General features: G+C 46.1%; 1 protein-coding gene across 7 annotated transcripts in view; it reads left to right on the forward strand.

The window, feature by feature from the left end:
- apbb1ip (amyloid beta (A4) precursor protein-binding, family B, member 1 interacting protein) overlaps nucleotides 1–27,090 on the forward strand; it is a 213,393-nt gene that overhangs the window by 125,524 nt on the left and 60,779 nt on the right. For all 7 annotated transcript variants that reach the window (XM_070881446.1, XM_070881453.1, XM_070881451.1 and 4 more), the window contains exon 7: nucleotides 6,518–6,639. In XM_070881446.1, the coding sequence (XP_070737547.1) occupies nucleotides 6,518–6,639 (122 nt within the window). The remainder of the gene's footprint in view (nucleotides 1–6,517; nucleotides 6,640–27,090) is intronic.

The raw sequence follows: 27,090 nt of genomic DNA on the forward strand, positions 1-27,090 counted from the left end.
ATTCTCAATTACAATTACTGTCTAAAGATTGTTTGATTTAAGATGGATTTGATCTTACAGAGTTAACCTGAGACTGCACCGCAATTACCGGGGACGGCTTTGTGTCTGAACTGTCTTTTGAAGCACACTTGATGTTAATAGTAGAGCTGACTATAAGCCTGATCCCTCCGTCTCTATTTTCTTCCTAACAGTGTTCATTTTTTTTGATAAACCTGGAGTGAGAATTGTTCTGGTTGCTGTGTTTCGTATCATCATAAATGCATTCAAAAATCATTTATAATACATTCAAAATACATACAGCAACCAATCCTCCCACTAGTGGCAGTATTTCATACTTCCTTTGAAAGGAGTTTCAAATAGTAAAAGTCATAAATTGTGTTCACATGTTGTAAGATTTTCCATCTTAAATTGTAAGAAAATGAACATGGGCCAGCTCAGACTTATTTACATTTTGCTCATTCCCACCTGAAATGCTTGGGGACGAAATTGCCCCTTCCCTTAAGGCCTGGAAATCAGCGGCCACGCTGCGGAGTCCAACGCCCACCAATTTCTCGTGTAATGGCTGCCATTTTGGAAATTCTGCTCCTGCGGTATCCCGGTGCTGCTGATCCATCCTAAGTGCGTCATCAAAGCGCGCACCGCTAGTGTTCCCACCCCGATGGCAAAATTCCACCGAAAAGATCTTGCTCTTGCTGTGCGGTGCCAAAAGCTGTTCTTTCTGCTGGTGCAGTGAGGTTGTAGTCCTTCTAAAGTGGCGGTGTGGCTCCCATTAAAGGGGAGTATCTACTGCCGCTGCTGCCAAGTTAAAGAATCGTGCAGTCTCTCCCCTTTAAGTGAAGGGGAGAGCCGCGGTGATGCGACACCATGATGACGTCATCAATGATACGCTGATTACTGACAGCAGCAGCCATTACACCCACCCCCAACTTCCGCCACTCTAGACTTCGAACTTCCGCTTACCGCCGCACATCTGCCCCCATTATAATCGACTTCCGGTCTGCCGGGAAAAAAAAGCCAAACAGCGGAATTTCGCTCAAGAGGCCACCGCATCCGCCGCACCAGTAAAATCAACAGAAACAGGGTAGGTGCGCTCTGTTTCCAACTGTGGGCAATTTCAGCCCCTTTATGTCTTGCTGGCGGCCATTTGTGATTTCTTAAGAAGCAGATCTCATCCATTTATTTCGGAGCTCCAATGCGTTTAACTGGAGCAATATGGTTTGTAAGAATGAGGCCAGCATTCTAGAAAGTAACAGTTAAAAAATCAAATGAACATTTTTATTCGGTATACCACAATACTCCACGGAGGAGTGGGCTAATTTGCAGCTTAGCAGAGGGCAGACTTGCCACCTTAACACCAATTAAATCGACTTCATGCCAACTGAGCACTATATTATTCAGCCTCTGTCACCTTCTGTGTGGTGCATTGCCAACTGAGTAGAATAACTATATATATTTGTAGCACAGTGTTAAGTAACTGTACTGTATGTTGCAATCTAAATGTGTTTTTACCTTGGGGCAAATGAAGTAGAATGTTGTCCAAATTGCCAATTGATTCATCCTATTCCTGTGACCCCAAAATTCCATCGGTGATCAGAACCCGCAGCATTGCTGTTGGGGAAGAATTCGATGTGCAGCAGCTGGCAAATAGTAAGCCTTTCCCATCTGCCCACTGCAAAATCCAGGCCATTAATGTAAAAAGAAACACAATGTTAAAATGACTTGGAAGGAGGATGAAGACTAAAGGATAGCTGTAACACCTCAAATCACTTCAGAAAGAACGAATTTCTTCTGAAGTGCAGTGGCTATTATGCAGGCAAAGACGCCAGCCATTTTGTGCACAGTATTTCCCATAATGCTCAATGAGAGAAATGGCTGGTATATGTGTATCTGATGGTACTAGTTGAGGGAGGAATGTTGCATTTTGATGATTGCTACACATTGCTATGTATGTAAACTTTATAATAGTGTATGACTTGCCACCAGGGGGAGCACCTGTTGGAGACTCAAGGGTCACCTGCACTCCTCGTGCAAGCAAGTATAAAAGGTTGTCTGCCATGCTGATTCTTCACTCTGGAGTTTGATTAAAGAGACTAAGGTCACATCAGTTTGAGCTCACAGCACACAGTCTTGTTGAGTTATTCTGAACATAACAATTGGCGACGAGTAACAGATCACGAACTTTCACGCGGTTATGGCTGCCGTTGATATTCTTGAGAAATTTGTTGAGAGTGATGATTGGGAAGCCTTCATTGAGTGTTTTGACCAGTACTTTGTGGCCAACAAGCTGGATACGGACAGTAACACAATCAAGCGCAGGGCAATTCTCCTCACCGTTTGTGGGTCCACGATACATGGCCTCATCAAAAATCTGCTAGCACCAACAAAACCAATGGACAAGACATATGCAGAGTTGTGTACGCTGGTTCGGGAACACCTCAAGCCGAAGGAGAGCATCTTAATGGCCAGGTACCGCTTTTATGCGCACCATCGCTCCGAGATCCAGGACGTGGCGAGTTATATCGTCGACCTAAGATGCCTTGCAGGACCGTGTGAATTTGCCAGATTTTTGGGGGAAATGTTGCAGGACTTTTTCGTGCTTGGAAGCGATCATGAGATCATTCTTCGCAAACTGCTGTCTGCCAAATCCCCAGACCTGAGCAAGACCATCACAATAGTACCAAGCTTTCATGTCCACAATCGATAACACTAAGCAGATATCTTTTCAATACCGAAGCTCACCGGCAAGTACTGTGCATAAAGTAACACCTTCAGCAGGCAGAACTGTACATGGCAGGGCCTACACGCCTGCAGAGGCCAGACCTAGGATGACTCAGAGTCCGCCGTGGGGCGTGAATGCGAATCCATTAACATCATGTTGGCGCTGCGGAGGTAATCATAGAGCCCATCAATGTCGATTCAAGCACTACATGTGCAAAGGCTGCGGAACAATGGGGCACTGCCAGGGAATGTGCAAACGTGCTGCGACTCACCACGTGGCAGAGTCGGCAGAAGATGACCGATTTGTTGTGGATCACGCTGAACGAGTAAGAGAGGCAACTCAACCCGAGGCTGAAGAGGAAGTGTATGGGGTACACATCTTCACCACCAAAAGCCCTCCGATAATGTTGAAAGTCAAATTAAACGGCATTCCAGTTTCCATGGAATTGGACACGGGGGCGAGTCAGTCAATTATGAGCCAGAAGGCTTTTGAGAAACTGTGGGGAAACAAGGCACAAAGGCAAAAACTAAGCCCGATTCATACAAAGCTGCACACTTACACCAAAGAGCTCATACCAGTCATTGGCAGTGCGGCAGTGAAGATATCGTATGATGAAGCTGTGCATGATTTATCACTATGGATTGTACCAGGCAATGGCCCAACGCTGTTCGGCAGAAGCTGGCTAGGAAAGATCCAATGGAACTAGGACGGCATCAAAGCGCTGTCTTCGGTGGATGACGCCTCGTGCGCTCAAGTGCTAAACAAATTTCCGTCGCTATTTGAGCCAGGCATTGGCAACTTCACAGGTGCCAAAGTGCAGATCTATCTAGTCCCTAATGCACGGCCTGTTAATCACAAGGCCTGAGCGATTCCATATGTGATGCGGGAAAAAGTCAAGATCAAACTGGACAGACTTCAATGAGGGGGAATTATATCGCCAGTTGAGTTCAACGAGTGGGCCAGTCCAACTGTCCCGGTGTTGAAAAGTGATGGCACAGTCAGAATCTGCGGAGACTACAAAGTAATGATCAATCGAATCTCGTTACAGGACCAGTACCCACTATCCAAAGCGGAGGACCAGTTCGGGGGGGAAGTCGTTCACCAAGCTGGATCTAACCTCTGCTTACATGACGCAGGAGCTGGCTGAATCTTCGAAAAGATTGACGTGCATCAACACGCACAAAGGACTGTTCATATACCACAGATGTCCTTTTGGGATTTGCTCGGCTGCTGCCATCTTCCAGAGGAACATGGAGGGTCTGCTGAAATTGTTGCGCGCACCGTTGTGTTCCAAGACAACATCCTGATCACTGGTCGTGACACCACCGAACACTTGCACAATCTGGAAGAAGTTCTAAAGCGACTGGACAGAGTGGGACTCAGGTGGAAATGCTCCAAGTGTGTTTTCCTGGCGTTAGAGGTCGAATTTTGGGGGAGACAGATTGCGGCAGTCGCCATCAGATCCACGGACTCTAAGACGGTAGCCATCAAGAATGCACCCAGACCACAGAATGTGATGGAGCTGCATTCATTCCTGGGACTCCTCAACTATTTTGGTAACTTTTTACCCAGGTTGAGCACTTTGCTGGAACCTTTGCATTTATTGCTACGTAAGGGTGACGACTGGGTTTGGGGTAAATCTCAAGAGACAGCCTTTGAGAAGACCAGAAACCTGCTATGTTCTAACTAATGACTTGTATTGTATGACCCGTGTAAACGTTTAGTACTAGCTTGTGATGCATCTTCGTACAGCGTCGGTTGTGTGTTACAGCAAGCCAATGTGTCAGGCAAACTGCAATCGGTTGCATATGCATCCAGAAGCTTATCTAAGGCTGAAAGAGCCTACAGTAGGGTTGAGAAAGAAGCATTAGCATACGTATATGGGGTAAAGAAAATGCACCAATACCCATTTGGATTCCGGTTCGAGCTCGAAACCGACCACAAACCGCTCACTTCGCTATTTTCAGAAAGCAAAGATATAAACACCAATGCTTCGTCCCGCATCCAAAGATGGGCACTAACGTTATCTGCGTATGATCATGTAATCCACCACAGACCAGGCACTAAGAACTGTGCTGATGCCCTCAGTCGGCTACCATTGCACAACCATGGAAATGGCGCAACCCGCAGACTTGTTTCTTGTAATGGATGCTTTTGAGAGCGAGGGTTCACCCATCACGGCTCATCAGATCAAGACCTGGACTAGCCAGGACCCTGTGCTATCACTAGTCGACTGTTCCTGGGGAAATGCAAGACGAAATTAAGTCCTTTTACCGACGCAAAGATGAAATGTCTATCCAATCAGACTGTCTCCTATGGGAAATCGCGTGATCTTGCCCAAAAAAGGCAGGGAAACGTTTATACGCGACCTACACAGTACTTACCCAGGCACAGTCATGATGAAGGCTATCACCAGGTCGCACGTTTGGTGACCCGGCATTGACTCGGAATTGGAGTCATGCGTACACTAATGTAACACTTGCTCACAGTTGAGCAATGCAACAAGGGAGGCCCGACTTAGTCTGTACTCATGGTCCTTCAAACCGTGGTTCAGGGTCCACGTAGATTTCTCTGGCCCCTTTCGAGGAAAGATGTTCCTAGTAGCAGTGGACGCTTACTCTAAATGGATTGAATATGTAATAATGTCATCATGTACGTCCACTGCCAGCATTGAAAGCTTAAGGCCATGTTCGCCACCCATGGTTTGCCCGACGTCCTTGTTAGTGACAATGGACCATGTTTCACCAGCTCGGAATTCAACGAGTTCATGACCTGCAATGGCATCAAACATGTCAGGTTTGCCCCGTTTAAGCCCGCATCCAATGGTCAAGCGGAACGGGCAGTCCAAACTATCAAGCAGAGCTTGAAATGTGTGACGGATGGTTCCCTGCAGACCCGGTTATCTCGGGTTCTGCTCAGCTACCGGACGCGACCCCACTCGCTTACCGGGGCTCCCCCCGCAGAATTGTTAATGAAGAGAGCACTCAAAACCAGGCTCTCTTTAGTCCACCCAGATCTCAATGATCATGTAGAAACCCGGCGTCACCGGCATAACATGTACCACGATCGCGCGACTGTATCACGTGACATTGACGTTAATGACCCTGTATTTGTTCTCAATTATGGTTATGGTCATGGTCCCAAATGGGTTGCTGGCACTGTTTTAGTCAAGGAGGGGAATAGAGGTTTGTTGTCAAATTTCTGAATGGACAAACATGCAGAAAGCAGTTGGATCAGACCAAACTGCGATTCACTGACAACCTAGAACAGTTTGAAGAGGACATTACCATGATTGATCCACCAATACACACCCAACCAGGAATCGACCTCATTGTCAATCGCGAGGATGAACCCTCCATGCCCGACAGTGTGATCAGACCAGCCGCACTGCAGTGTAGCAATGATCCGACCAACTCACCCATGCCAGGACTTCAACTCAAGCGATCAACCGGGAATCGCCTCAACTTATAAATAACTTGTATCTAAGAGTTTGGGAGGGTGGGGGGGGGGGAGTGATATTATATATGTAAACTTTATAATAGTGTAAGACTTGCCACCATGGGGAGCACCTGTTGGAGACCCAAGGGTCACCTGCGCACCTCATGCAAGCAAGTATAAACGGTTGTCTGCCATGCTGATTCTTCACTCTGGAGTTTGATTAAAGAGATTAAGGTCACATCAGTTTGAGCTTACAGCACACAGTCTTGTGGAGTAATTCTGAACATAACATGCATTGTCTTATGGTTTTGTGTGAATATTTTAAAAGTTCTGACTTTCAGATTTTTTCCTTTTGTCCAGAGAGATTTCTGGAAGACCATGAAAACTTGGTGGAGACCCTGTCACACTGGACACGGGACAGTGAAAACAAACTTCTGTTTGTTGAACGAAAAGAGAAGTATGCTGTCTTCAAAAATCCTCAGGTGAGCAAAAGCTGTAAAAAGAAAACAACTGAATGGTTGGCAGCCCAGGTTTTCCAATCATCGTTAGTACCACCAGCATTAACCTGCTTCAAATCAATGGCCTAACACAGGCATTAAAACAATGTTGACTGGAAACTCTCAGCTAATATTTTCATGTAAAACAATTCATTGCCTTTTTCGAATTAGAGGAGAAATGATCCCTTAACACTTCTTGAAACCTGCATCAGACTGGAAAGTATGATCAGAATGAAAATGAACCCTTCCTATGACACGTAATGAATACTAATTTGACCTTTTCTTGTTTACCTGGTGGAAACATGAAATATGTTCATTGGGATGTGGCAGTGTAATAGATTGGAGGAAAAAAAATTACAAATGTTAAGTTTGCAAGAAATAGCAAAAGAATTTCAAACATTTTGAGCAGGAAAGGAACGAATTGCTTTTAAGAAATGCCAGGGGCATTAAATGCTGTACAAAGGTATTTCAACATTTTATGTGTCTGTCTCGGGATGGCGACTTGTGGCCACTGTTCTCCTGTGTTTACACGCATCAATGAGACTGGGCTCCATGTCGGTCAACTCTGAAATCAGAAACTCACTTAATTGTGCATGCACAAGTTGGATGTGCCATTTAGAGACTGCACGTGTGCAAAGGTTTGATGTTGTGCCGTCCATAATATCTGACATCACAATATCACAAGCTAAGTATGAATAAGGAAAGCTATTCGGATTATCTTAATTCATCCATCCAGAAAGATCCTAACATCGCCATTGTACCATTCAATTGGTTTATCATGACATCAGTCCACAGTCATGCTAAACCCCAAATTGACACTTTTACTGGCCAGGTTGAGGAGTTCTCAGAACCAGCGGCAGATCAGGGGACTGCAATGTTTTTACAAAACCAGGTACATTTATCTTTGGCAGTACGGACTGACTGGGACCCATGAGTTAGGTGTTGGTGGCATTATCACAATGGAAAAACTCCTTATAAGATTTTTAAGAACCGGGGAATTGACATGCAGACATTTGAAAGATAAAGGGGAAGCCAAAAAGGAAATGCTTGTTCCTATCTATCTTTCTTTTGCCATGCTGATAGACTTTGAAGAACTAACACGGGGAGGAAATTAACTTGGCAAGGAATCTGATTGACAATTTGCAGGTAACCTACGAAGAATAACGATACTGTGAATTGCAAAATCTTCCTCAATTTCAAACTTCAAGTAACTCAATCTCATCTTTTTAATGCCATGGCCACAGAACAGTCTAGGTTTATCCGGCTCCAGTTTTCTGCAGGTATGGCCCTGGCCTTAAGCTATGGGAAAAATTAGATGTACGTAATTCTCAGCTCTTTTGTTCACGATTAGTTGATTTAAGCTGCCTTCCTTAAATGCATGCGGAGTAAACCTTGCTAAAAACAGGCCAATTATGTGGAATTAAATTCCTGAGGCAGGCAGCGCAACAGTTCTCCAGGGTACCTTTGGTGATTGGCCAACCAGCCTGCATCATTCATGGAATCTGGAGTCTAGAGTTATCACCAGGGAGTGGAGTTCTTTCCTCTCAGCTGAATATAGCCCTGCAAACTAATTCTCCTAGATGGGTGTTCCTAGATGGACAGGCAGTGGAGAGCTTACCTTATGCCATGTCATATAGTTTTAGCTGGTTAAACTCCACCAGTGCACCTATATGAGGCTCCCTAAACCTTGGTTGTTCCTAACTGCAGCCTGAGTTCCTTGGACTTAGGCAAGTGGGGATTGCTACTTCGATGAGAAGAGAGTTCATACTGTGTATCAGGCAAAAAGAAACTTGGAGGTCCTAAAACATGGTGATGGGTCTCTACATATCGGAAAACCGGGCTGACCAAAAAGAACACCTATAATCTCAAGCTTTATTCCAGCAATTTCTGCATCTTGCAAAACTCTTGTTTTGTCCAATTGCATCCAATGTTCCATCCCAATTCTGAAAAATGTTGTTAAAAGTTTGGCTATGTTCTGAGAGAATCAACCTGTAAGCTCATGTTACACCTTTGTACATGTACCATAAGAACATAAGAAATAGTAACAGGAGTAGGCCATACGGCCCCTCGAGCATGCTCCGCCATCCAATAAGATCATGGCTGATCTGATCATGGACTCAGCTCCACTCCCCCGCCCGCTCTGCATAACCCCTTATTCCCTTATCGTTTAAGAAACTGTCTATTTCTGTCTTAAATTTATTCAATGTCCCAGCTTCCACAGCTCTCTGAGGCAGTGAATTCCGCAGATTTACAACCTTCTGAGAGAAGAAATTTCTCCTCATCTCTGTTTTAAATGGGCGACCCTTTATTCTAAGATCATGCCCTCCAGTTCTAGTCTCCCCCATCAGTGGAAACATTTTCTCTGCATCCACCTTGACAAGGCCCCTCATAATCTTAAACGTTTCAATAAGATCACCTCTTATTCTTCTGAATTCCATTGAGTAGAGGCCCAACCTACTCAACCTTTCCTCATGTCAACCCCCTCATCCCCGGAATCAACCTAGTGAACCTTCTCTGAACTGCCTCCAAAGCAAGTATATCCTTTCGTAAATATGGAAACCAAAACTGAATGCAGTACTCCAGGTGTGGCCTCACCAATACCATTTGAACTCTGTCCATAATCTCAAAATACAACTAAGTTCAGAAATTGCTCCATGATAAAGGTTGTCCAATGAGTGACAACACATGGAACACTATCCGGGTAGGAGAGTGGAGGCAAAATCTTTTAAGAAATAGCTGGATGGTTGTGGGGAAGTGGGGTGGCTATACACTCTCCCCAATGGATGAGCTCAAATGGCCCAAATGGTCTTCCATAATCATAATTATCTTATGGTCTTTTGAACAAACATAAACCAACACAAGAAATTCAGTGCTCCTTCCCTCAAAACCTGCCTCCCTCATAATGGGCTCAAAATTGGCCCACCCATTTTTTCACCAAACTCACCAGAGATGCGCCAACTTTGTGGGCTGAAAACGGCGCCAAAAAGATGTCTCCAGATTCTGGCCACTCTGTGGCCTTTCCCATGGTTTGGCGCGGCATGGTATGTCGATTAGGGGGTGGAGCTAGGGCCCTGCGCAAACAACAGTGCCGGCAGTTCTCCGCATGCACACTGGAGGTTTCGCGCATGCGCAGTAGCTCCGCTGCAGCTTGGGACCCGATGCATCCCGCCCCTATCCCAGGCTGAGTGGCCTCACGACGCGCGCCAGGCTAGAACTACGTTCGCTGGAATAGTCAGAGAGAGAGAGAGTCAGAGAGAGAGTCAGTCAGTCAGTCAGAGAGTCAGAGATAACGAGTCAGAAAGTCAGAAAGAGAGTCAGAGAGACAGAATCAGTCAGAGAGTCAGTCAGAGTGTCAGTCAGAGAGAGAAAGAGAGAATCAGTCAGAGAGAAAGTCAGTGAAATACCCAGTGGAAGTAGAGGTTCCATGCCTCCTTTGGCAGGTTGGCAGTTTACTTTAGAAGTAATTTTCTGTTTGGATGTCGGCATCCTGTGCTCTCCCCATCATCCCGCACATATCCCCGGCCGAGTGGCCTCCCGCACCGGCCGGCCCACTGACTTCCCAGGCCAAGTTTTGCTAGGAAGGTAGGACTTAGTTTTATTTTTATTTTTTCTTGAATGTTTTTATGCTTCTTGAATGTTGTTATGCTTTGTTTAGTGCTTTGCAAGGTCCTCTCCGCTTCCCTTCCCGGCCCTATCTCTGGCTGAATGGTCTCAGATGTACCTACCTGCGCTGATTTCTTAACTCTCCGCAAGGGTTTTCTGTGCAGTCATACGCTGGCCTGAGTTAGTTCGGAGCAACTATTAGCTGTCCAAAGTGGCTTAAATGGGCAAAACGGGCGTAAGTGGTTGGTAACACCCCCTTTTGAAAAAAAAACTAAACTTAAAAAAAATCCTAACTAACTCACTTACACTGGTGCAAATTGAGTGTGCAAAATGGGGATTTTTAAGATACTCCAGAAAAATCAAGTTGCTCCAAAAAAAACGGAGCAACTCCTGGTCAATTTTGAGCCCAATACTACTCAAAGTATAAAAATAGTAGAATATTGTTTCGAAAAAGGCAGAGCAAAGTGAAAAAGTACATAACATTTTGTCTTCCATTGCACGCTACTCACTTGACTGTCTCAAAACAATATCAAGAGCAACAATAAATAAATATATTGCATGTAAAATTAAAAAGAACGCTAATCTGAATGGGTTATCAATAAAGTTTGGTATTACTGCCACAAGGGTTAAAACACTTTTAATTTGACCCTGATTAACTGTCAAGGCTATATTGATCCCAACAAATAATTTAGGCAACCAATGTGTTTTTTTTTCAAAAGCATCAATACAATTCGATTTACAGCACAAATCCATCAGTACAATGTTTGTGTGAAAAGTTGCCATTTAATTGACAGTGTACTTTCGCAAAACAAGTGAAGAAGCTGCAAAGTTATTTTTTTACACAGCCATTATTGCATAATTTCTGTTTTATTTATCATTACATTCAAAGAAAATCTTTGGATTCTTCGGCTCCAAACTGTACCGAGTCAGAATCTTTACATGGTCTGTTGATTAAATAAATCCACAGTGGACGTTTACTTGTAATATTAATACGTGTTGGTGGATGCGTTTGTCCGGCACCTAAACTAAAACAGCTTCCTATCTGCCAATTCTCATGGTGTGTTGAAATAATAAACATGATGACTCTGTTGGATTATATTTAGGATTAGGATCTTCCATTATGTCTCTGTGGAGTTTTTCAGCACTTATATTAACACATTTATGTGATCAGATGGTGATATGGAACACATTGATCCCCATTGAAACCGTACCTCTATCCTGAAGGATGATGGCAATTTTTGGGATTATGGGATTAAACCTCAATTACTCACCAGGAGAAAATTACACTGAAACGTTTCAATGAAAATCTTATTATCCAGCTCCATTCCGAGGTAAAATAAAATTAAATGAGAATGACAGATCCGCTAATTGGCCACACCCGATTGCCCTGTCTCGGCAGCAGGACAATGCGTCACTGTAGCATTGAGTTAAATACAATCCACAGCAGTAAATGCGGAGAAAAAGGAATCATTGAACTTAAGCACACATCACCATTATCAGAGGCAGTAATGTTTAATGCCCTTTTTATATTAGAGGGTTTCCTCCAATGGCAAGAGCACCACCAGATGTAATACTGCAGTATACATGATCCAATGGCCTTACTGTTTGAAGCAGCAGAACCATCCTGGATGAGAATTTTGCTCCCTGCCTTCTGCCAAAAGTACCAATTTTGGCAAATATAAACCTCATGGCATTTGGCATCTGAACACCATCTTGGTGACTTACGTGGCTACTTCTACAGGCCAGCAATTCCACTTTCACATTGCTGGCCTCAATTTATGATCCCCCTACATTTGGAAGGCACAGCCTGATTTGAAAAAAAAAAATGAATGCAGTTTTGCACTAAATGCACGTGCAGAAGATTCGTACATGCACAGTAAATGAGACGTTAAACCATGGCCCCGTCTGCTTTCTCGAGTAGATGTAAAAGATCCCAAGGCCGCTATTTCGAAGAAGAGCAGGGAAGTTCTCCCCAGTGTCCTGGGGCCAATATTTATCCCTCAACCAACATCCTAAAACAGATTATCTGGGCATTATCACATTGCTAATTGTGGAGCTTGCTGTGCGCAAATTGGCGGCCGCATTTCCTACATTACAACAGTGACTACACTTCAAGAAAGTACTTCATTGGCTGTAAAGCGCTTTGGGATGTCCGGTGGTCATAAAAAGCACTGTATAAATTCATGTCTTTCTTTTACTATTAAATGTCTGATCACAACTTCAGAGAAACTCACACATGCGCAGTCCCTCATTTTTCCTTATATATAACATGAATATTAGGTCAGGTAAATCCAGCTCTCAATGACCTTGAAATTACATTGCGGACAATAGCAAACGATTGCTTAATGTGTGTTCCTCTGAAATTCCTCTGTAATTATAATGGGACCATTAACACATTTCTTTTAATTGGATTAATGCCTCCCCTAAAATAACAAATAAAGTAATTTCAAACAAATGGTGGTGGTGGGTCAGCTGATAAGTGAACTCCTTAATGTAGAACTGATCCATACAGACCAGGATGGGAAATCAGCCAGGGTTCCTGATGTGAATCTCTATCCAACAGCTCTTGCTAGAAAGTGCATATGTATGGTATCAGATGAGGACAGGATCAGGCTCAGCTGTGATACCCCTATGGTCAACTTGTGTTTTGATGCTCACTGTCTGGCTTTACACATGAAAATTGGGCACTTGTGTGAAGCACCATAGGACTGCTGGTGCCAATGACACCATGCCACATCTTCAGTACAGGAAGGGAGGAAATTGGAGAAGAAACAAAATAAAACAAAATTTATATGTTGCGTACAAATATAATTAAACAAAAGACACATTTGGGAAATTTACTGCAGTCAAATTTATTTTCATTCAGCTCTTGTAAGAATGTGGCATGTTTGAGTGCACAATATTCTTTTCTGGGGAAAATACTGTGTAAAGATGAAGTGAAACAATTGGACACAAAATGCTTGACTTCTGAAATCTGCTTAGTTTAATCTGTTCCCTGTCAGTTAGGCTTATACCAGCCAATAAGTTTTCATTAGGATAATGGAAATTCCTGATGTTTCAACACAAAATGCAGCACAGACCTTTACATATGTGAGAACAAGGTCTCCTGAATTATAAATACTGTCATATTTATCAAACTACCTTCTGGATTGTACATGAGCCTGGACAATATGCATCAGGCCTTCTGGAGTGGGTCTTTCACAAATGCTGGTTTGAATGAGTGCGAATGAGTGAAAATGCACTGAGTGAAATCATCCCACTCTTGTGACTGTTACTTCTCCTCCTCCACCACTACCCCTACCCCCTCTCAGCTGTCTGTGTTAAAAATGTAAATTATAATCTGCATCTGTGATACTGTGTGCTGACTCAGTAGACTCGATTTTTTACACTCCCCTTGCCTGGATCCTGGACAGGTAGAACACACCAGAATTGCAATCTGCCTATCCAGGATGAGGTTCACCCAATTTTGATGAGTTGGGTCTTTACGTGACCTGGTCACAACCCCTGGCAAGACCTTGGGCTGAGAATTGGGGGCGGAAACAGGAGCACAACTGAGAGGTAATGCGCTTGAGGGTTGTTGGAGGCAATTAAATCATCCCCAGCAGGATTCCATGTCTCAGTGGAAGAAGAGGGAAAAAGAAAGAAAAAAAATGTTCCTTCCATTACTGATGATCTCCAACCAACCCCGCCCCCCCACCACCACATCGTGTTGGGCTGAAGTGAAGGCCCGATACAATTACCATCCTAGATATCACTTCCTCTCTCAGTGCTATCAATGATTGCCTCACTAAACACTAATTCTTCAGCTTCCTATTAAGCAGCAAGCCATGCCGTATCTATGGCAGTGCTACTGCTGCCTGTTTTCAATTCCCTGCTGCAGCTCCCAAGCCAGCTTTCTCTCAGTTGGACCCAAATAAAAGCCACTGCAAACCGGGGTTGCCAACTTTGGTTGGATGTATTCCGGGAAGTTTCATCACATGACCTTCTGCCACCAACCATCCCCCCCCCCTCCCATGCATTGGTCACCTGGCACTGCCATGCTTGTGTCACACAGCCATCCTGCGCAATTTGGAAAGCAAACAGACTCTTCACTACCCCATTGGATGCTTCTTGATTGTCAGTCTGTCTTTTTCCCCGTCTCCAAAATTTTTATACTAAATGAAAATGTTGAAAGAAAGTTTTCAAAAACAACACGTTTCTGAAATGTCCCTATGAGTTTTCTTCTCGATTGCTCACAGCAGTATCTGGGAGATTAAAATCTGCATGGGTTGGGAACCCTTGCTGCAAGCTTGTCCCCACAGAGAGTACAAATGTTGCCTCTCCCACTGCTTCAGTTCAAATGCGTGTGGTACTCAGCCATGCAGACTAGAAAGGTCTCTGGTTTGATATCTCTGCTGAGTTAGCTGATCTGAGCTGGGGTACTGTGGGGGCTGCCTGGCCTAAGGAGAGGAAAATTCAGGCTGTTTAGTGACTTTTGCTAGGAAATACAAGTTTGCTTGGATGTCACTTGAAGACAGAATTAGGCTTGGCTGCGATACTCCACATACTTGAAGAACCTGACAACACTCATGGCCCAGGTTCACGCATGTAGCCTAGAGCAGCACCATAAATCAAAGTACATCTTATCATAAACTAGGTATTTTTGCTCAGAAGGACTCAGCAGAGCACTGGTAACACAGGTCAAACTGGAATTTAAGCAGCTTGTCCCTCTCTTGCACTTTAAATCCAGCATCCTACTGCTGCTGGTGTCAGAAGAACAGAAGCAAAGTAGATGTTGGTTTAGGCGCTGACCCATCACCTACACCTGGGTGAAGTATATATCCCCTAGATTTACAGTGTTGGGGCCGATGGCTAGGGTCCTGATCGTTCACCTAATTTTAGCCTGAGTGACTGTAATAGATCTAATTGGGCTAGTTCTGGTATTCAGTCTAGAATTGCACTCAGCCCATATGAAAATAAACTTTGAAAAAATACTTCAACAATCTTACATTTTAATTTCCTACATCCTTTAGTCTGAGTTTCCAAAAATTCTGCTAGACATTGCAGCATTTCTTATTTCCAGTGGATAAGCACAATTCAGACAGGAGATGTGGCTACAGTTACTATATACACAGGCAGGGACTCCAACCATATCATGTTGTATTTGCATAACTACTTGCAGTATACCAAGTGCTTGAGGTGTTATTTGACCCAGTAATCACTGTCAGAAAAAGCTCTGCGTAAAGTACCAAAGATAATTACCGAAAGTATCAGTGGGATACCATGGGACCAAGTTTCGGGCCGTGCCTAGAACAGCGCAGCCCCGACCTGGCCACCCGTTTTTCGTACCACAAAGTGCACCTAAAAAAAACTTGCAGATTCTCCGGCTCCCTGCTGGTCCTCTTGAGTCAGGCGCGACGCAGCACGAGCTGTGGGGGGCGGAGCTAGGTCCCTGCGCTGAAAACAGTGCCGGGACCTCTGCACATGCGCACTACAATGGGCGCGCATGTGCAGTAGCTCCAGGCGCCCAAAACTGTGTGGGAGGGGCCCGAAGCACGCAGCCCCTAGCCCTGGCCAAATGGCCTCACTGGGGCTGCGTGCATAAGGCTGCCTCCCACGCCCAGCTCCTGCTTCCTCCCAACCCGACTCGACTCCCGCTTCCCCGCCCCCCCTGCCCCCGGACCGGACCCGACTCCCGCTTCCCCGCCCCCGGACCCGACCCGCGCTCCACCCCCCCCCCACCCGACCTGACCTCCCTCCCTCCCCCCCGACTCGAACCGACCTCCCTCCCACCACCCCCCCCCCCCCAACCCGACCCGCGCTCCCGACCCTGGACCCTGGGCCCGACCCGACCCAACGCCACCTACCTGTAAATCTGGTGCTGGGGACGGGCCCTGCCCGAAGTCTTGGGCCCGGTTGGGCTGGGCTGGGCTGGGCCGGGCCAGGCCCGGCCCGGCCCGGCCCGGACCGGCCCGTTCAGCCTCCCCCCCACCTTTTCCTTTCCCCCCCTTCTCCTTTCCCCCCCTTCTCCTTTCCCCCCCTTCCCCTTTCCCCTTCTCCTCTCCCCCCCTTTCCCCTTCTCCTCTCCCCCCTTTCCCCTTCTCCTCTCCCCTCCTTTCCCCTTCTCCTCTTCCCCCCTTCTCCTCTCCCCCCTTTCCCCTTCTCCTCTCCCCCTTCCCCCTTCTCCTCTCCCCCCTACTCCTCTCCCCCCCTTCTCCTCTCCCCCTTCTCCTCTCTCCCCCCTTTCCCCTTCTCCTCTCTCCCCTTCTCCTCTCCCCCCTTCTCCTCTCCCTCCCCCTTCCCCTTCTCCCCCCTCCCCTTCTCCCCCCCTCCCCTTCTCCTCCCCCCTTCTCCTCTCCCCCCTTCTCCCCATCCCTCCCCATTCCCCCCCTACCTCTCCTCTCCCTCCCCTCGCTGTCAGAAACACAGACACTGACAGACAAAGAGTGAGAGACACACAGACAGACAGACAGAGAGATAGAGACACTGACAGAGACACACTGGGAGGGGCATCCCAGCACGCTGTTGGAGGGCTCCCGGTGCTGCAGTCGGTAAGTAGAAAATGTTTTATTTATTGATTTAAAAAACAATTTATTTCTTATTAATTTTTTTTGATTGATTTATTGGTTGATTTATTGATGTTTTTATCATTTATTATTGATGATGGCTCTTTATTTGTAAAACTGAAGTGTTTAATGTTTGTAAACTTCCCTTTAAACGCCCCCCCCCCCCCATTCCCTACGTCTGATTTGTAACCTACGCTTGATTTTCTAAAGTGTGGACAAGGTTTTTTCGAGCGTACAAAAATCTTCACTTACTCCATTCTAAGTTAGTTTGGAGTAAGTTTTCACTGCCGAAACTTTAAAAACAAGCGTAAGTGGCCGGACACGCCCCCTTTTGAAAAAAAAATTCTGTTCCAAAGTGAAACTGTTCGAACTGACTAGAACTGGAGCAAACTAAATGCCGAGAATTTGAATTTCTAAGATATTCCGTTCTACACCAGTTGCTCCAAAAAATCAGGAACAACTGAGGTCGAAACTTGAGCCCCATGTTACTAGCATCAATTCTTCTTCAATTATTTCCTTTCCCTTTAATGCTAAGTCTTGTTTGTTCTTTAGTGTATATGAGGAATTGCTTGGCTGAGCAAGGTTTCTGTGAGTTTCAGTTCTCCTTCACCAATTTACATTTCCGACTCTATTTCAGGACTCGTGTGAGTCATGTCAAACCAATACTTGTCCTCACCCAACACATAGATACTTTGCTGAAATCACTGAACAATAATCAGGAGTGGGAATCATGGCTGCGTTTCCCCACTGAGGCCAATTGTAATGCCCTATCATAGGCAGTCCCTTGAACGAGGATGACTTGCTTCCACATGAGTTCACAGATGTTTCAATGAAGGACCCAATGTTCCAGTCCTGAACTTAAATTGAAGGGTGGAAGATGCCTGTGCGTGGATTTTTTTAACGTGAGGTGACCGTTGCACATTGGCCATCATACGGGCTTGACAGAGCCAAGCCTTTATCCAGTGGCAAGAGTTAAACAGGACGACTGGAGACCTGCTCTGCTGCACGGACCGAGTGCACACACATATCGCAGTGTGGACTAGCCCGTGCTGCCCCTGGGCCCTCAGCTCTTCTGGGCCCCGTACCCTCATTCGCCGCACCTCCGCCACGATCTCTCGCTGCTCCTCTGCCACAAACATTTGCCACACCTCCGCCATAAACATTTGCCACACCTCCACCTCCAGTGCGCCAGTGCAGCCTTCGGCCGTCTGAGGAAAAGAGTATTTGAAGACCAGGCCCTCAGATCTACCACTAAGCTCATGGTTTACAGGGCTGTAGTAATACCCATCCTCCTGCATGGATCTGAGGCATGGACGATGTATAGAAGGCACCTCAAGTCACTGGAGATATATCACCAACAATGTCTCCGCAAGATCCTACAAATCTCCTGGGAGGACAGGCGCACCAACATCAGTGTCCTCAACCAGGCTAACATCCCCAGCATTGAAGCACTGACCATACTCGATCAGCTTCGCTGGGCAGGCCACATAGTTCGCATGCCAGATACGAGACTCCCTAAGCAAATGCTTTATGCGGAGCTCCTTCATGGTAAACGAGCGAAAGGAGGACAGCGGAAACGTTATAAGGACACCCTCAAAGCCTTCCTGGTAAAGTGTGACATCACCACTGACACTTGGGAGACCCTGGCCGAAGACCGCCTGAGGTGCAGAAAGTACACCCGGGAAGGCATTGAGTCTCAACGCAAAGAGCATGAAGATGCCAAGCGCAGGCAGCGGAAGGAGCGCGCTCAAACCAGCCCCACCAACCCCTTCCCTCGACGAATGTCTGTCCCACCTGTAACAGAGTGTGTGGCTCTCGTATCGGACTGTTCAGCCATCAAAGAACTCGCTTTGGGAGTAGAAGCAAGTCCTTCTTGATTCCGAGGGACTGCCTATGATGATGATGACCTCCGCCACGAACTCTCGCCGCACCTCCGCCACGAACTCTCGCCGCTCCTCCGCCACAAACATTCGCTGCATCTCTGCCACGAACTCTCGCCACACCTCCACCACGAACTCTCACCGCTCCTCCACCACAAACATTCGCCGCATCTCCGCCATGATCACTCATCAAATCTCAGCCACGATCCCTCATCACTCCTCCGCCCCGATCACTCATCGCAAGTCCGCCACCTCCGCTGCACCAGGGCCCCGCCAATGATTCTGCCCACGCTCCAAATGGCGACCTGGGTCCTGATGACATCATCCAGTCACCCACCTCAAAGCCGTCGCACATTTGTGTCGGCTCGCGCTGGAAGCTGCAGTGGCATGCTCCAGCTCTTATATTCCCGATCTACGGTGGTGTCCTATTGCAGGTCAGGGTGGCCCACGATGTCCTATCACCACTTGGCTGAGATCAGTTAGCTCAGCATAAGCCACAGATAGAAACTGGTAACATTTTGGTCTTTGCAGGTCTGTTTCATGCTAGACAGTGGATTTATCAACTAAGCCACTGTTGATGACTTTCTGTTCAATTTGAAGTGATTTCGCATATGCAGTGAGTTCTAATGACAGCAGCGAGGGTTATGAGCTCGGAGGAACCTAACAGCATCGAAAGCTGAATTAGCACCCAGGGTTAATGATTCTTTACTATTGTCAATGTTATCTAAAAACTGAGTTGCAGGAGTAGGATCTTGGCAGTATCTACATTTTAAACTTGTGCGTCAGTAATGCCACGGGGGCCAAAATTAAACCCCCCCCCCATCACGCCTGTTTCTCGGGCACAAAACAAGGGAAATAAAACACCAATTTTGCGACGCTGTGTCCCACACCAGAACGCAGCAGAAGTGCGTCAGATACCACATAGGTTCGGGAGCTACATAGGCATCCGTGGCGACCACCTGAAACAGGCATTAAGCCCTTTCCATATGTTAATGAGGGGCCGACACCTGTTTCATGGTCCTGATCCAAAATTTGGCAGGACTAAACTGAACATCCATTCCATTTTTTTGATTCTTCTATGGCCTAACCAGCGGGAGGCCGCCAACTAAAAGGTAGTTTAATATCCACAGTACCTGGTCTGCCCTCAAGGCTTCCATAATTAGCACCTGCGAAGAAAGGCTCGGTCACTCGAATAATCCCTGTTCCGAATCCCAACAGGTGACAAGCTGATCCTCCTTGGCGAGTTCAACGCCAAAGTTGGAAAGGACACTAATCTCTGGGGAGATGTGATCGGCAGAGAGGGGGTAGGGAATGCCAACTCCAATGGCACCCTCCTCCTGACGAAATGCACAGAACATGGCCTCATCATAACCAATACTCTGTTCCATCAGACGGTCAAATTAAAGCCTCATGGCAACACCCTCACTCCAAGCACTGGCATCTGCTAGACTACGTCATCATCCGAGCGAGGGGGATCGCAAAGACGTGCGCATCACCCACGCCATAACAGGAGCTGACGACTGCTGGACGGACCACCGCCTAATTCGCTCTGTCATCACCATCAACATTGCCCCAAAACAGCGACGGCAACAGAAACAGTGCCGCAAGAAAATCATCGCTGGGGCACTCAAAGATCCTGCTAAGAAAGTCCTAGTCAATCAGCGCCTCGCTGACAACTGCCAGTGCCCCAGAGATGCAGAGTGTCCACAGTGCCTGATCTGCCCTCAAGGCTTCCATAATTAGCACCTGCGAAGGGGCGCTCAGTCACTTAACCAGGAAACACCAAGACTGGTTTGACGAGAAAGACCAGGAGATCCAAGAGCTAATATGCCGCAAGCGCAAGACATTTTTGGACTGGAAACAGCAACACAACTCGAGAGCAAGAAAGCAGCTCTACAGATGTCTGAATGCCGAGGTCCAACAGAAAATCCATGACCTAAAGTACAAATGGTGGGTGGAAAAAGCACAAGAAATTCAGCAGCTAGCCGACAACCACGAAGTGCGAGGATTCTTTAGCGCAGTCAAAGCAACCTATGGCCCAAGCATTCAAGGTCCTACCCCATTGCTGGCCAAGAACGGAGAGGTGCTCATCAAGGACAGAGTGGCAGTCAGTGCCCGCTGGAAGGAGCACTTCGAGGATCTCCTTAATCGAGACTCTGTCTTCGACGTGAGTGTCCTCGACTCCATCCCACAGCATGCCACCCGCCACCCGCCACCATCTCAGCACAGCCCCAGCCCGGCACAAGATTGAAAAGGCCATCCGACAACTAATAACAACAAGGCATCAGGAGCAGATGGAATCTCTGCCGAAGCACTAAAACATGGCGGGGAAGCACTACTGGTGTGGATCCATGACCTCATCTCTCTTATCTGGAAGGAGGAGATCATGACAGGAAATCTCAGAGAAGCTGTAATCATGACCATCTTCAAGAAAGGTGACAAATCCGACTGCAGTAACTACAGAGGAATCTCCCTGCTGTCGACCACCAGGAAAGTCATTGCAAGAATCCTCCTCAATCGCCTTCTCCCTGTGGCTGAAGAGCTCCTCCCAGAGTCGCAATGCGGATTCCGCCCACTAAGGGGCACAATGGACATGATCTTCACCACGCGGCAGATACAAGAGAAATGTAGGGAGCAGCACCAACCCTTGTACATAGCCTTCTTTGACCTCTCAAAAGCCTTCGACACTGTCAACCGTGACGGATTATGGAGCGTTCTCTTCGGATTCGGCTGCCCTCAAATGTCTGTCACCATCCTCCTCCTGCTCCACGATGACATGCAAGCCGTGATCCTGACCAACGGATCCACCACAGACCACTCCACATTCGGACCGGGGTCAAGCAAGGCTGTGTCATCGCACCAACGCTCTTCTCGATCTTCCTTGCTGCAATGCTCCATCTCACCCTCAGCAAGCTCCCTGTTGGAGTGGAGCTAAATTACAGGACAAATGGGAATCTGTTCAACCTCCACCGCCTCCAGGCCAGATTCAAGGTCGCCCATCCTCCATCATCGGATTACAGTACGCAGACGATGCTTGTGTCTGCGCACATTCGGAGGCCGAACTCCAAGCCATCGTCAACACCTTCACCGAGGCGTACGAGAGCATGTGCCTTACACTAAACATCCGTAAGACAAAGGTCCTCTACTAACTTGCCCCCGCCACACAACACTGCCCCCCAGTTATCAAAATGCACGACGAGGCTTTGGACAAAGTGGATCACTTTCCATACCTCGGGAGCCTATTGTCAATAAGGGCAGACATCGACGACGAGGTCCAACATTGCCTTCAGTGTGCCAGTGCAGCTTTCGGTCACCTGAGGAAGAGAGTGTTTGAAGACCAGGACCTCAAACCTGGCACCAAGCTCATGGTCTTCAGAGCAGTAGTGATACCCGTCCTCCTATATGGCTCAGAGACATGGACTATGTACAGCAGGCACCTGGAGAAGTACCACCAACGTTGTCTCCAGAAAATCCTGCAAATCCATTGGCAGGATAGGCGCACCAACGTCAGTGTTCTCGCTCAGGCCAACATTCCCAGCATTGAAGCATTGACCACGCTCGATCAGCTCTGCTGGATGGGCCACATCGTCCACATGCCTGACACGAGACTCCCAAAATAAGCGCTCTACTCAGAGCTCCAACACGGCAAGCGAGCCTCAGGTGGGCAGAGGAAACGCTTCAAGGACACCCTCAAAACCTCCTTGACAAGTGCAACATTCCCATCGACACCTGGGAATCCCTGGCCTAAGACCAGCCAAAGTGGAGGAAAAGCACCTGGGAAGGCGCTGAACACCTCGAGTCTGTTTGCCGAGAGCAAGCTGAAGCCAAGCATTGACAGCGGAAGGAATACATGGCAACCCAGGCACCCCAATCTCCTGTTCCTCCAACCACCGTCTGCCCCAGCTGTGACAGAGACTGTAGGTCCCGCATTCAACTCTTCAGTCACCTGAGAACTAATTTTTAGAGTGGAAGCAAGTCATTCTCGACTCCGAGGGACTGCCTAAGGAGTTTAATGTGGAGCCAGGAGGAGCACTCCTGCATCTCCTGACTCCACAGTCTGGCTGCCATCAGCCCCGCGCTTGTCCCCTTCATGTTCTCCTTCCTCCTCTCCCCCACAGACCTAGCTGAGGGTTGCTGTCGGTGCTGCAACCAGCCCAAATTGGTGTCCTTGAAAGTGGCGCTCTGCATCGGGAGGCCTGATTGGCCTCCACAGCTTGCCGGAATTATGTTGATGAAGCCCAAAGCCAAATTTCAGACAAACTTCAGGCTTCCAGCGCTTGTTGCAAGTGCGCTGAACATTTCACGCTCGAAAACAGGATGAAATACATTTCTTCCCCACCATCCCCCTCCTTCCCCCCCCCACAATGCCTTTGCTCCAATATAAAGTATTGTGATTGGTGATTCTAGATGTAATAAAAGACTTGAAAGACTTGCATTTATATAATGCCTTTCACGTCCCAATATGCTTTACAGTCAATTAAGTACTTTTGAAGTGTAGCCACTGTTGTGATGAAATGTAGTAAAGAAAAAAATGACATCTAGAAAAATATTAAGCCATAGTATTATTAAAGAAGGAATGCTGGTGTGTGTTTTATATGTATAAATGTGCATTTGGTTGTGCTACTGATATCACAACCAATTGTCCACTCATTGAATGGGTTATAAATACACATTACCACTATCCAAATGATGTAGTCAATCTTTTTCACTACTGTGACTTTATTGGCCAACCATTTATTATGTGATTTTGTACTTCATTGAGCTGTGTTTATAGTCTCTCGGGTTCCATGAATTGAATACAATATATATTTCTCATGATATATTCATAGTCAATAAAAATACATGTAACTGTCTTATGTCAACCTTCCAGCATTATCTGATGCTGTAAGAACAGCATGGCATAAAATATTTCAGAGAGGCATCTGTACTTTATGTAAACACGTTTATTTGCTACAGATGCAATTATGTGCAGCAGTACTTTTACTGCTTTGGATAGGCTCCTTCTGTCAGTGGACTATAGAGGGGCTTAAAGGGGCATCATGTCACTCTAATGGTTCTTCTGCCTCTGTCCAAGCCAAAAAAATGGTCAAATATTGATTCTCAATCTGAATGTCCCATTAAAGCAGGCCTTTGCATAGAACAGTGTTGTCCGGTAAAATCACTGACTAGCCACAGAAAGAAAGACAGACTTGCATTTATATTGCGCCTTTCATGATCACCAGACATTTCAAAGTACTTTACAGCCAACAAAGTACTATTGGAGTGTAGTCATTATTGTAGGAAAAGCGGCAGCCAAATTGTGCATAGCAAGCTCCCACAAACAGCAATGTGATAATGACAAGATAATCTGTTTTTGTTATGTTGATTGAGGGATAAGTATTGACCAGGACACTGGGGAAAACACCCATGCTCTTCTTCAAAATAGTGCCATGGGATCTTTTACGTCCACCTGAGAGCAGACGGGACCTCGGTGCTGCACTGGAGTGTTAGCCTAGATTTGTGTGCTCAAGTCCTTGGAGTGGAACTTGGGAATTGATCATAAAAATCTAGGTTGACACAAGTGTGGCTATGGCTAAACCATATTAGCCACATGCACCAATTTTAGACGAAAACTCATTATATACACTCACACAATACAGGGAAAGGTACTTCACATCATGCATGGCATCATTGGGACCCCACAACAATTTTAACTGGACTGATTGAGTGGGAAGCAGCAGTGGCTTTCCTGCCAGGTGAAAACAGTGGGGAAGAGGATCGGGGCCAGAAGTGTCCCAAAAAAAACACATTTTAAAAAAAACTTTCCTTGTGGAGCCAAGAGGAGTAGATGTGTTCCTCCAGGCCCCACAAGGAGAGCTTAGGTTTCCCCTGCTGTGGACCCACTCCTTCTTCCCGATTCCTTACAAGACAGTCTTGGCAATCGATCCCACCTCTTACCTGGTGTTGGCAGGCAGCCTTGGCCCACAAGATTTTAGGAACATAGGAGCAGGAGTAGGCCATTCACCCGCTCAAGCCTGTTCTGCCATTCAATGAAAACATGGCTGATCTATATCTTAACTCCATCTACCCGCCTTGGCTCCATATCCTTTTATACCCCTGACTAGCAAAATCTATCGATCTCAGATTTTAAAATTATGAACTGAGCTTGCATCTACTGCTTTTTGTTGGAGAGTTCACACTTCAAACACCCTTTGCTTGAAGAAGTGTTTCCTAATTTCTCTCCTGAATGGCCTTGCTATGATGTTAAGATTATGTTCCCTTGTACTAGACTTCTCCACCAGTGGAAAAAGTTTCTCTCTATCTACCCTATCAATTCCTTTAGAAATTTTAAAAACCGCAGCTCATAATGCATAATGATTATCTGCTGCTACCTACTATGTAGTGTTACCTGCTTAAGGCTGCAGAGTGGGGAAGGGACCTAAAGGTCATAGATCACATAACTTTGAAGGCCCATGACCAATGTGACGAGGCTGTAAGGAAAGCAAATAGGTTACAAGGGTGTATAGCTAGAATAGTTAAAAATTAAACTGGAAACATGATATTTGTCTCATATAAGTAAGGCCTGGGTATGGCCACATCTAGAATGCTGTGCCCAGTTTTGATCCCCTCTTGTGATGAGAGATAACGAACCACTGGAGAAGGTCCAGAGGAGAGCCACCAGAATGATACTAAGAGTTCTTGGTTATCAGGAGAGACTCAGGGAACTGGGGCTTTTTTCACTGGAGAAGTATAGACTTTGAAGTGATATGATTGAGGTCTTTAAATGCTGAAGGGAAAGGTTCTGCTCATGTGGATAAGTTATGGGAACTAGATAGAAAGGGAGCATTTGGATCCATCACTACACAATATAAAACATAGTTAAGTTAGATACCAGGAAGTAGTTAGTTTTGCAGAGATACTTTGATCTCTGGAATAGATTGCCAGAGCATTTGGTGGTATGGAGTTGTTAAGGCCTTCAAAAGGGAGCTTGATGAGTTCCTAAGAATGGAAAACGTCGCAAGTTATAGAAAGTACATGAGGCATAGCTGTAATTAGTTATATCAGTTACTGCTGTCTCCTGCGACTTGCTTGATTGCATTCGGGGGTTAGAGAAGGATCCCCGAGAACTTTTTTTCTAAACTGGCCTAAGATACTTTCTTTTTTGTTGTGTGTCTCAGGAGATTGTGTGATGGAGCGGGGGGGCGGGGCAGAGGATGATTCGAAGGTGCGTGTAGACTGCACCATGTCTGGATGCTGCATTGACAAGTTGGTCTTTTCCTGTCCCATTTCGTATGTTCCTATGTTCTCCAGAGTAAATGATCTCAGGCTCTTTAATTTCTTCCAATAATTCAGATGTCTTAAGCTGGGTATCAGTTTGATCGCCCTTTTCTGCAATGCTTCCAGTACCCGGATATCCTTGCTATAATACAGTGACCAGAATTGGATGCAGCACTCCAGGTGTAGACGTACCAATGTTTTGTACAGACTCACCATCACAAAGTGCTGCCAATTGTGCTGTTGATTTCAGCGAACTATTCAGCAATATCTCCAAATCCTTCAGCTGTGTGGTGTCCTGAACCATTCAGTTTACATTGACACACTTATTTCACTTCCCTAGTCTTACTACCTCACATTATCAATGTTTTGTATTCGGTTTGCCTGTTTGATATCAACTGAAAATTTATACAGCTTTATTTCTGTCCTGAGCTCCAAATCATGTATACATATTGTAAATAGCAGTGATTCCAGAGGATGACTGCCACCTGTAAAACTGTACCACTGCAAGGACTCATTTTCCCAGATTTAGCGGTCAGCAGCAAAGGGATGGCGCTCGCCGCTGACCTCAAAGAAAGCTGCCCACAAAGATTTAGCAGGCTCTGTGGCGTCAATTTCCCTTATTATGACATCAATTGCAGTCTGACACCAAGTATTGAGGATCTGTGGTGTCCAGGAACAGTGATGTTATCAAGCAGGCTGAGCAGCCAATTATTCTGAAGAATTCTCACAGAAAGCAAACCAGGAAGTTAACAGCACTGATTACCATTCGTTTTTTTAATCATTTTCCAGAGAGCGAAAAAAAGAAAGGGAGATACACATGAGATTAAGGTAGAAGCTGAAATATCATGAACAACCTTTAAAAAATCTACAGAATTGTTATCATTGAATGGCAGGAATGACACTCCAGCAGTAATTATGACTTAGTTTGGCTTTAAAAATTCAGTTACACCTCATTCAACAAGACTTAATTTTTTCAATGGTTTTTACAGCGAGAATAGTACGTAAAAAAGTTTAAGTTCACGTCAAACCACTGATTTTGTGTTGATTGCAGATGTGAAGACTGCAACAGCGCATCCTGTGCCGGAGCAGGGTATCACTGACAGCAACTTCTGGATTTCCGCATTTGACTGCGCATGTGCGGACACCAGAAG

The sequence above is a fragment of the Pristiophorus japonicus genome, chromosome 5 (assembly GCF_044704955.1).
Source record: "Pristiophorus japonicus isolate sPriJap1 chromosome 5, sPriJap1.hap1, whole genome shotgun sequence".
Taxonomy (NCBI): Eukaryota; Metazoa; Chordata; class Chondrichthyes; family Pristiophoridae; genus Pristiophorus; species Pristiophorus japonicus.